This window comes from Hesperophylax consimilis, chromosome 10 (assembly GCF_061612785.1).
Source record: "Hesperophylax consimilis isolate HC1 chromosome 10, BYU_Hcon_1.0, whole genome shotgun sequence".
NCBI classification, from domain to species: Eukaryota; Metazoa; Arthropoda; class Insecta; order Trichoptera; family Limnephilidae; genus Hesperophylax; species Hesperophylax consimilis.
The window spans coordinates 6,946,038-6,958,323 of record NC_142845.1 but is presented as its reverse complement, the minus strand read 5'-3'; the positions used below and the strand labels follow the sequence as shown (position 1 = coordinate 6,958,323).

Sequence of the window (12,286 nt, the reverse complement as noted above, 5' to 3'; positions counted from 1 at the left end):
ACCTGTGTTAACGCCGCCATTTTGAAAAAAACAGTTTAAAGCGCGCCAAAATCTAGTTTTTCCTATATACCTCATTTCCAACGAAAATTTTGGGTAAAGTATCCTAACAAATTAAGTAGAACATAAAATTACCTACAACTTATGAGACAACAAATTTTCTTTTATGCCTAATAAGTAACGAGATATAAAGTCGTAAAAATGTGAATAACTTTACAAAAACAAATAAATTGCACGACTAGGTTTGGTTTTTTTGAGTTTCAGTTTTTCTTTTCCAGTGGTGGAAAACAAAATAAGTAGGTTCATGTTTTATATTTTTTATATTTCTTAGGTATCCATATTCTAATCCACCAAAATTAAAACACAGGTGTAGTGTTTTAAATTTGGCATTCTTTTTTTTACGTTAACAATTATTGCTGCAATTTATTAACATTATTCTTGAGAAAAATACTGCCTGAAAAGCCTCAGTGTCCTAATAATTGAGTACCACATTCTTATCCACACCGGAATGCCCTATGGTAAATTTGTGTTTATGTATGTGAAAACTCAATAATGTCAACAAAACTTCAATAACGTGATAATAAACCGGAATAAATTTGATATTCTATGCATACCTTGATTTTATCAGTATACAAAGACATAAAAAACACTTATCTTTTAGGAAATCTTTTGTTTTACAAAATTAGTGTTTTCATTTTTTCACAAAATTGCACTGGAAACAAGATACTCACAAAAAACCAAACCTAGTAGTGCAATTTATTTGTTTTTGTAAAAATATACACATTTTTACGACTTTATATCTCGTTACTTATACATTTTACTCGTTACTTATATATTTACGGTTTTATATCTCGTTACCTGTATATAGAGATAGAAGTAAATTGTTTGTGAAAAAGTTATTGCTAATTTTATGTTCCACTAAATTTGTTAAGGTATACATCATAAATCAACAATTATTGATGTTAATATTATTCAAATCGAAAAAGTATCATAATAATAAATGCGACAATTTGTAATTATTGGATTTCTCGTGTAAAACACATTGGACGTGTAATATATTGTATAAATAAATACGGGAAAGGAGAACAAAATTCTGTAACAGTTCAGTAAAAGGGGCACCCATGGCACGCTACCTGTAAGGGGTACCTAGTTCGGGCCTGGTTTGGGTAGTCATTACCTATGACTGCTGTTAAACGTAAGGACGCCACTTTTCAACTTTTCCCAAGTACAATCATACTACCTACCTACGGCTATGTGAGGGTTATTAGTTATTGGGGGACTAATGGAAGGATGAAGGATTGACACGCATGTTTCCGTGATGGGACAATGCATGCTATGAGTAAGTTCAACCGTTGTCGGTGTCTGAATTATATTTATAAATCTTCACGTTGTCGTTTTCACCCTCTTTGCGGGATTTATAAATATAAATCACTGTCTTCATTATTCTTATACATATTATATAAAATTGTTACTAATATCACTGAGAAGTAATCTGTACATCTATGATTTAAACTGTGTATCAAGTAAATTAAGTTGTATACGAGAGAAACTCAATAGAATTAACAAACACGGCGTGCGCAAATAATTTTCATAATATTAATTTGTGTTATTTCACAAATTAATCAAATACTCTTTTAAAATAACATATAGTATGTTTGCGACATGTTCCCGAGTGGAAGATACTTTCAGTATCACCCTGATGTAAGACCACCATTCAGAATTAAATCTTTGCTTGAAATGACTTTGGCCGTATTTGGTGACCAGATCTAAATATCCAGTTACTTTCCCAACCCGCTACATTCAGTTTCACAACATATCACAATAGGTCATTCCATAGTCTCACTGGCTCCAGATGTATTTTATGGTTATATCAATATTGGTAAATTGACAAAGAAAAAATATATATTTTAAATACTTAAAAAACTGTTGATGTAATCTTGGTTCCAATGGGAGATATCCCATTTCAAAAAATATATAACCTTACTTAGTCCAGTGAGAATTGGATATTGCTCCGTTCCCTCTCACCTTTTCACATTCAATTCAGTTTCAATTCACGTTCTTGACACCCAAGATTGTACTTTCTGTTTTTTTCTATGAACTTCAGATTACATACTTCTCGGTTGTCACTCTCTAAAAAACGTATTTTTCTAACAAGCCTCTTCTAAAATTTATAAATTTATTTTCGCCTCCCCTCTCTCCATGATTATAAATTGTCAGTATTGACCAGATCATCCTTGAAGGACGAAACCCAGAAAAAACGAGAGATACGTATCACCATGGTGAAAGATCGCCATTCAAAATTGGAAAGAAGCAATAGATCCGATGCAGATACAGTTACAATGTTATGACATATTCAAATGTTAAATATGTATTCTCTTAAAATCTAACATAGTGAAAATATCAATCGAGAAAATATCACGTGCCTAACTCTATATGGGCGATAACAATATAGATAAGGAATTCCCTAAATTAGTAAATAAATCCCACGATACCATAAATTTAATAGTGATAGACACGTTGCCCAATGATATATGGGCGATAACAATAGAAACAAGGTATTCCCTAAAGTAGTATATAAATCCCACGCTACCATCAATTTAATAGCAATAGACACGTGCCCAACTATATATGGGCGATAACAATAGAAATAAGGTATTCCCTAAATTAGTATATAAATCCCACGATATCATCAATTTAATAGTAATAGACACGTTGCCCAATGATATATGGGCGATAACAATAGAAAATAAGGTATTCCTCAAATTAGTAAATAAATCACATGATACCATCAATTTAATTGTAATATACACGTGCCCAAAGATATATGGACAATAACAATAGAAAGGTATTCCCTAAATTAGTAAATAAATCGATGAAACATTGTTAACATTCCTGAACGCTGATAATAACCAAACTATTGGAAATTCAGTTGTGAAACACGACATAACTAAAATGGAAGACCCAATAGTAAACTCATAATTAATACAGATTTCACCAACCTTTCGATTCAATCGATTCAATTATTGAAACCATAAAATATGTATAATCAGGATGTTTTATATAGCTATAGAACTGGGCTATACAAGTTCAGGGGAAATTTTACCAGTCTGAAGATGGTCGTGACAGGTTGAAAGAGTTAACGGTGAATAAATAAATAAAAAATGTTGTTCCGTAACGCTGATTGCTTTTGACAGGCTGTGTACTAACCAATCGTACCGTCAGAATTTAAACTGTATAGTTTAAATTTCGCACATGTCAGCTGGATCCACGGAGGCCGTGGGCCGAGCAGTTGCACAAAAACGGTTCGTCCTGTCAACTCTCGATCGCCGGTTGTCTAATCGGAATAATCATAAGACGTATTTTTATCGCAATTTAATCTAAAATAACGAGTGCTAACAACCACGCTAAACGTCCCAGTGCTGACAGATGATGCTCACTATGCAGATTTCACCATCTCCTCCCGGTAAGTTGATTGTGAATTAACGTTATGTATTGTGTTTTTGCATCGCCTGTCACAAGCCATATAATTCATTTATACTTTATCTGTGTGGAATAGCCCTTTAAAGTGCGGCTATTCCAACCCCTGTTCGTTCTTCGAACATTTTTGGTGCCGAAACTAGGGAACTTTAAGATTATAATCTATCTATGCCAAAACGGATAATGCTGTGGAATGTTTCTTAAATTTTGAATAATAATCAATTCGAACAGTAATTAGGTAGGTACCTAGCGCTTGAGTATTTACGACCTACCGCGCATATAATTATAATAGATTAAATTATTATCATTTATTTTGTTTCGTTTTTGGGTACGTTTCCAATCGTGTTTATTCAACATGGCCCCAGCCATTCAAACATTGCGCCGGAAACGGACATTAGCGAATAATAGGTTAGTCAAGACACATGAAATAGCAAAAAGCGCTTTGCACGATGCAACTAAGTGCAACTTACTGTTAGCGCATTATACTACTCTGGAAAAGATAGTTCTTGAATTTGAAACGTCTCACGCGGAAATATTAGCTTTAGATGACACAAACGAAATTGATGAGGATAAAATTCGCGAAACCTTTAACGAGATGTATTATCGAATTGTCGAAATTTACCAGGAGTTAACCAGTCAGCCTCTCGATTGCAAAACCGCGAATGCGTGCACAAACGTTAAATTACCAAAAATAAACATTCCAATATTTTCTGGAAATGTCAAGCAATGGCCCGAATTTTACGACATGTTTAACGCTCTGATTCATGAAAACAAATCTTTATCCAACATCGAACGCATGCAGTATTTGTTCTCATGTTTATCTGGAGAAGCTTTAGGGTTAATTCGGACATTTCCAGTACAAGGAGCTCACTACGTTGAAGCATATCAAAGATTAATCGCGCGCTATCGTAACGCGCGTGAACTCGTATTTACGTGTTGGCGGGAAATGCTAAATTTAAATTTTCCGCCTACCGATCCTTTTGAATTTCGTCGCGTGTTCGATGTATTTAATGAGGATTTAACAATTTTTGTTATTTGTTTTTGGGGTATTATGCCGTGTTGCGCTAACTCCTTCTTTAGCCAACGTTTCGGACAGCATTGCAGTGTCCATCATCAGGGCAGATGTCTTGAGACATCTGCCCTGATGATGGACACTGCAATGCTGTCCGAAACGTTGGCTAAAGAAGGAGTTAGCGCAACACGGCATAATACCCCAAAAACAAATAACAAAAATACTTTTGGCCGTGAAAATCTTAAATCATATTAGGATTTAACAATTTTAAAAGAATTGGATCTCCCAATAGATAATTGGGACTTCGTGCTTTGTTATTTAATTCTGTCGAAATTAGATTCACCTACAAGATGCGCATTCGAACAACTGCAGTCTCCTACCGACCTACCTTCATATTTGAAACTCAAAGAGTTTCTTTATAACAAATGCGAAGCTCTTGTACGAGACTTACATTTTTCGACTCGCGATAGCAGTACTATTGACAAACCTCTTGCACGGAACTTTAATCAGGCTGCCAAAAAACGCACTTCAGCGCTTCTTTGCAATCTTAAGAAAGGACAGCCTAAAACAAATAGGTCCTCGAACTCCACCACTTACCTGAAATGCTCCTGTTGCGGGGAAGACCACTCCATTTCCAAGTGCAAGGTATTTGCACTCAAGTCAGTTCAGGATCGCCTACAGTTTGTTCAATCACACCGTTGGTGTTTCAATTGTCTTCATTCTTCTCATTATCTTAAAGATTGTAAATCTTTGTTTACATGTCAAAAATGTCAGCAAAAACATCATACTTTGCTCCATCGAGACGAAAACGCTTCTTTGGAAGATCAGTATCAACACTCCACGACGTCTACGGACCAGGAGCCTTCTTCCGACTCTAAAATTCAGGTCCTCACCAACTTAGGAGACAAGTCCATAGTACTATTGTCAACCGCCAATGTTGGCATTCGCGATTCATCCGGCCGTTTCCAAACCTTTCGCGCATTGATCGATTCGGGCAGTCAAGCTCACTTCATCACCGATCGTGCTGCGGAGCTCGTAGGCATCCCTCGTCAAGCCAGTTCTCAGAGAGTTAGCGGCTTAGGCCAATCTTCCGCAACCACGTCAGGAATCATTCAATTAGAGATCGGTGTTAAGGGACGGGTTCTCTTCAACATCAAGGCACTTACGCTGCCTAGTATCTGTGGCAACATGCCAACTGTTCGTCTAGATAAGTCATCGTGGCATCAGTTGAGAGACTTGCCTCTTGCCGATCCTGACTGTCACAAACCGGGACCGATTGATCTTCTTTTGGGTGCTGAGGTTTTCTCTTCTCTTCTGAGACCTGGTAATTTAAATGGTGGTCCACGTCAGCCATCAGCTTTCAATTCTGCATTTGGTTGGCTTCTTCTAGGTTCAGTTGGTTCGAACACTGCTCATGAAACGAATTCTTTCATCGTTACTAACGAAGACCGGCTCCACGAAGAGGTCCAGCCACTGTGGGAGTTAGACACCATTCCCCAGTCTTCACACCTCACTCCTGAAGAACAACTTTGTGAACAAATGTACTACACTGACCACTCACGGGACACTTCGGGAAGATACATCGTATCCTTGCCTTTCCGAGAAAGGGGAAGGGATATCTCTTTTCCAGGGTCGCGTGAGATCGCTTTACGTAGATTCCATTCCCTCGAGCGCGAACTCATAGCAAATCCAACCTTACGTGAACAATATTCTGCTTTCATGACTGATTATTTACACAGTGGTCCCATGACTCGTGTTCCTGGAACAGATTTGCACAAGGGAAAGTATCACATACCTCATCATTGCACTCTTCGTCCAAGCAGCGCTAGCACTAAGTTAAGAGTGGTTTTCGACGCCTCAGCGACGGATGTGAACGGATCCTCGTTAAATGATACCTTGCTTATCGGTCCAAAGCTTCAAAAGAACCTGCTGGAGCTTTTGCTAAAATTCCGTATACCATCGGTAGTGTTTACTGTTGAAGTACGACAAATGTATCGCCAAATATTGGTTCAAGAACCAGATCGTGCTTTCCAAAGAATATTTTGGCGTTTTCATTCGTCGGAACCCATCCAAGAGTACCAACTAAACACTGTAACCTATGTTGTCTCCTCCGCCCCATTTTTAGCCTGTCGTACTGTCAAACAGTTGACCAAATATGAAGGTTATGATTTACTGCTAGCGCGTCGTGTGCTAACTTCGGATATTTACATAGATGACATCGTCACCGGTTGTAACAGCTTGGAACAAGCTCAACAAACGAAAACCGAAGTTATCGAGCTGTTCAAACGAGGTCAATTCGAATTGCGGAAGTGGGCAAGTAACAAACCAGAATTACTCGCCGATCTGCCTCCGGAATACTGCCTCAATGACTTGGTGTCCATGGTTGTTGATAACTCTCACATTCTCAAGGTATTGGGATTAAAGTGGGAGCCAAGACATGATACATTTTCATTCGAAGTCTTATGCCTCGATCGCGAGTTTACTAAACGCACTATCCTCAGTGAAGTCGCTCGGGTTTTTGACCCTCTCGTTTTTCTATGCCCTTTGACGTTTTTCGCCAAATCCCTAGTACCAAAGTTGTGGGTTCTAAAGGTTGGGTGGGATGACACCCCCTCTGTTGACATTGTTCGTCAATGGGATAGTTATACTAAACAATTACCGCTCTTGAAGTCGTTCAAAATCCCTCGATGGGTGTCATTCCCTCACATGGAGTCGTGTCAACTTCATGGCTTCTCAGATAGTTCGGAACTTGAATATGGCGCGGTAGTTTACTTGCGAATCATGGATGTTGACGATAAAGTCCAAATATATTTGGTTTGCGCCAAGTCTCGAGTCGCCCCCACAAAAAAGATTTCATTGCCTCTCCTTGAACTGTGTGCGGCAGTTCTTCTAGCAGATCTATTAAAATTCGTCAAAGATTTATACGTACCATTGCTTCCGATCTCCAATACCTTTGCGTGGTCGGATTCAACCATCGTGCTCGCCTGGTTACGTTCTCTTTCGTGTCGCTGGAAGACTTTCGTGGCTAACCGTGTCAGTCACATTCAAGATGCTCTCGAAGGGACTTCCTGGCATCACGTGTCATCTGGAGATAATCCAGCGGATGTCGCTTCTTGTGGTCAATCCCCAGCCGATCTGATCGATCACACGTTATGGTGGGCGGGGCCTTCGTGGCGGATCCAGTCATTCGATTCTTGGCCGTCTTTCGATGGCAATGTCGACGAAATTGAACTTCACTCTGAGGAACGAGTTCGATCATTATTTGTCCAACAGGACGAAAATCTGGTGGACCTATTACTAATTAAATTTTCTTCGATTCAGAAGATCCAACGCATTCTCGGTTACTGTCTTAGATTCATCTACAACCTACAGAATAAAGAATCTCGTCGTTTGTATCTTCCATTAAACCGTGCCGAAATTCACACTTCACTTTTGACAGTAGTTAAACGCACTCAACATGTACATTTTAATGATGATATCACGCGCTTGAAAGAGGGCAACCTTATGTCGAAACAAATGCGGAAGCTTAATCCCTTCATTGACGACCACGGTGTGCTCAGTGTGGGTGGCAGGTTATCTCGATCTGGTCTCGAATTCGAGTATAAACATCCTGCCCTACTTCCTCGCGAATCTAAGCTTACTTCTCTTGTGATAGACGCTCTACATCGCTCTACATTAACCAAATTATGTCCATTGCCTAGTCAATGTGACTAATCATCTTCGCTTCCGCGGCGCATTCTCTCTTATCGATTTTCGTTATTCTTATTTTCATTTTTTTCTTTTCTTATCATTTTCATTATTATTATTAATATTTTTTTTCTTTTTCTTATTTCTTTTCACTGTTCTTCATTCACGCAACGTTCCACAGCATTGCCCGTTTGGTTTCTAAATTTTTTTTAAAATACACGTTGTTGTATTTTGGTGGGCGGAATGTTCCGTACCGCTGATTGCTTTTGACAGGCTGTGTACTAACCAATCGTACCGTCAGAATTTAAACTGTATAGTTTAAATTTCGCACATGTCAGCTGGATCCACGGAGGCCGTGGGCCGAGCAGTTGCACAAAAACGGTTCGTCCTGTCAACTCTCGATCGCCGGTTGTCTAATCGGAATAATCATAAGACGTATTTTTATCGCAATTTAATCTAAAATAACGAGTGCTAACAACCACGCTAAACGTCCCAGTGCTGACAGATGATGCTCACTATGCAGATTTCACCATCTCCTCCCGGTAAGTTGATTGTGAATTAACGTTATGTATTGTGTTTTTGCATCGCCTGTCACAAGCCATATAATTCATTTATACTTTATCTGTGTGGAATAGCCCTTTAAAGTGCGGCTATTCCAACCCCTGTTCGTTCTTCGAACAAATGTATTTTTTAAATTCTAATTTTGCTATTACCAATCAACTCATTAGGCATATTTTTTAAATGGTTCGGATTTTTTTAAATTCCCACTATAAACAATAATATTTGCTGCGTAATATCAAAGGATGTCTACTCACGGGCATTTTGATTTCCGGGGGCCTCAACAGCGCGGACGACCGCATCCGGCTCCGGAGGCGCGGGAGGGGCGAAGCACGCCGGCCTAGCGGGCTCTTGCACGGCCCTGCGCTGGGCCGACTGGTCGATGGCCGCGGCTGAAGGTTTAATGGCATAGTCCTGCGTGGCCTGTCTATATTGATACTGAGGAGTGCGCTCCTGAAAATATAATATAACAATGCAATATCCTTGTGTGCATGTACGAGTCATTTTCATAATTGGAAATAGAGAGATACGACTATCTACGTATAAAATTATCGAATTATTGAAAGAGTCTTTAAAGTTTAGATAAGCGATGAATTAATACTCGATTTATGTTTTATTCTATATTTAAATTACTTACATAAATATGTCGTTACATACATTTATGTTGTCAAGTCAAATTAACAACTAATTATGGGTACCTGCATTACCTGTGGGTAAATATCTTTATGTCTGGCAGTTACTATGGCAAATACGTGATTTTTTCAGAAGAGATTATTGTTTGTCGATTGCTTGGCCTAAAATGTGACGTAATATTTTTTGATGCACTTTAGATAGGCCACAATTTCAAATAATATTTAATGGCTGTCAAAGGCTTTTAGCATTCAAATAACGGATATTTTAGAGTGGTTACTTTCTGACACGTAGCTCAAATTATAAAAACTAACTTAGGCCCTTCTAGTTTTAACACCCAGATATATGTATGTTTAGTGAATAAATGTATGTCTACAATCTGGAGCGTTGCTATTGTAGGCAAATGGCATTACAAACTTTGATTGTAGGTACCTATAAGTTACGGTTATCAGTGCAAAAAAGTTCCGGTTACCTTAGTTAGTGTTTTTTTATAACCAGAGTGGTAAATATTCATGGAGAAAGACCACCATTTATTAAATGATTTGTTAAAATTCTGTTAAAAACGTGATGGCAAGCCTTTTCCTAATAAGATATCAGTACATTCAGACTATATCTGCGCTTAACCTGAAAAATAAAATGACAAAATTCGACAATTTTAGAATTTTTATGAATACGTTTTCCGACATCTTCATAACAATATCGTGTTTTACAGAAAGTTTATTAGGAAATCTAACAATTCATTTGTTAAAGGCCTGCAGTACCGTTTATAACAGGAATACGAATAATTTGACCAGATTTTTTATAAATTAGCAATATTTTGTATCAATAAGTTTACTGAGTGTGCTTAAAATGACTCAAACCGTGTTTAGTGACCAGATCTGAAAAATCAGGTACTTCCTAACGTCCTTCGTCTTTCTCATCACTCCCTTTGGCCTCGCAACATACCTGCATTGGCGAAGCCATAGTTCCAAAGACCAGGTGGGACTCTTGTTCGTTTTTCACAACTTAATGAAATAAAACGTTAATTTTTAAACAAAAATGAATATGTATTTTTTTAATTATGAAATTGCTACCCAACCTAACCTACCAAAATGATTCCAGATAACGCGTTCCTCTTTTGGCCGTCTGCAGTATTACGCATGTAAATATTATTATCTCTCTTACTAAATTATAATTCGTTGGGGACGATAAAAACTGAAGTACATATTACCATGGCGATTGTGTGGAACGGCCTTAAACCAGACTCTACCATACTAACATTGAATCGGCATATAAGAATCTAGTTAGGAATCGGGGTGTAATACCGCGGAGGAAAATATATCCAAATACTACCTGTATAAACTATGGAACTCACATTCTGTATTATGTAACTGCCAGCATTTTTCCATGATTTTTATTAAAAGATATCCCTTTTTTACTTATTTATTAGGGGCACATAAATATGGCTGCGATCTTTTATGATTATTTATTATATTTAGGTAAAAGGAAAAATTATCGGATTTTCATCCCATATAATATAAATGTAGGTAGGTAGTACGTTTTCTCGTAAAAGAGAAGATTTTTTTCTAAACGTACCTCGTTATTGTTTTCATATCCTGGATAGAAAGAAACTGGAGATTCCTCATATACTCGTTTATTATCTGGTGTTGGGCAATCGTATAATATATTATTGGAAACGTTATTTCCTGTCATATTGTAGGAATATTGCTGATTCACCGGCGACATGTTTTCATACATCCCCTCATACGGTTGATTAGAAAATCGTTCGCCTTCCACTCCGTGTACGTTAGAAAACCTTGAAATATTACATTAGTATTAATAAAATATAATAATGTAAACATTGTATGGAATTTTATTAAAAGAATATTGAAATGAAAACCTGGTTGGGATCGGATTGTATACATCTTGACATACTCCTCGTGAAGGTGTCCGCTGATATGGACCTTCAACGTAAAAAAATTAAAATCAATACGCTAATTAAACTGATGAAATCAATACTATATAATAAAAACAAAGCCTTGTTAAATTCCTACCTGGTCGCGGCGCATCACTGTTGCGATAGTACCTTTCCATAATAAAGATTTGAAAGTTATTTAAAAAATTCGTCCCTCGTTTAAATTACCGCCTGGCACAATTGAAAAAAGTGATGCCAACGCGAGAATAATATCTTTGTTGTTTTATTTCTTCTATGGCCCTTTTCCAAAACTGCAGGTAAGTACCGCAATAAAATATTCTGATTTGTAAAATTCGTTGACGGCATAATGTATTTTTAGGTTAAATTAATAGTCGTTGTATCTAGCAATTCGAAGGTCGCGGGTTCAAATCCCATCGTTCGCAAGTAAATTTTATTTGATTAATTTTATGTTATTTCACAATTTATTCATTTAAAATAATGTAGAGTATACTTGTTGCACATTCCAGAATGGAAGAAACTCTCGGTTTCGACGTGGTGCAAGTCCACCATACAGAATTAAAACGTTGCTTGAAATGGCTTTAGCCATGTTTGGTGACCAGATCTGAATAGCCATGTCGTCACCATACTCTTCACAATATACCCCAATTGGGAATGCCATAGTCTCACTTGCTCCAGACGGTTGAGAGCAGTTGCGCTCTTATACGGTTTCACATAAAAAATATTTTATAGTTCATTTTCACTTGTTTGTCGGTTTTGATCTCCTCAATTAACGTCACTTGCATGATTAAAATATTTTATTTATTTACTCTTCTTCAAAAGTTAAAGTGCAATAAATACAACTATTTATACTGATTTATTGAAAATATACAGATTATTATAATTGACACATCTAATGGAATTAATATTCATATCACGATACTGTTTATCTACATGATTGCAAAATTGAATAAAAATTACAAATTTATATAACCGCCTCGTATATAATATTTTTTCTTAGGAGCCATATTTTC

At 37.3% G+C, this 12,286-nt stretch overlaps 1 protein-coding gene across 1 annotated transcript in view; it reads right to left on the bottom strand.

The window, feature by feature from the left end:
• LOC149420238 (uncharacterized) overlaps nucleotides 1–11,491 on the bottom strand; it is an 89,743-nt gene extending 78,252 nt beyond the window's left edge. The window contains exons 1-4 of the mRNA XM_089636323.1: nucleotides 11,395–11,491; nucleotides 11,241–11,304; nucleotides 10,937–11,156; nucleotides 8,989–9,184 (exon numbers count right to left, since the gene is read on the bottom strand). Of these exons, the coding sequence (XP_089492449.1) occupies nucleotides 8,989–9,184; nucleotides 10,937–11,156; nucleotides 11,241–11,304; nucleotides 11,395–11,434 (520 nt within the window). The 5' untranslated portion in view covers nucleotides 11,435–11,491. The remainder of the gene's footprint in view (nucleotides 1–8,988; nucleotides 9,185–10,936; nucleotides 11,157–11,240; nucleotides 11,305–11,394) is intronic.
• Between the last annotated feature and the right edge of the window lie 795 nt (nucleotides 11,492–12,286).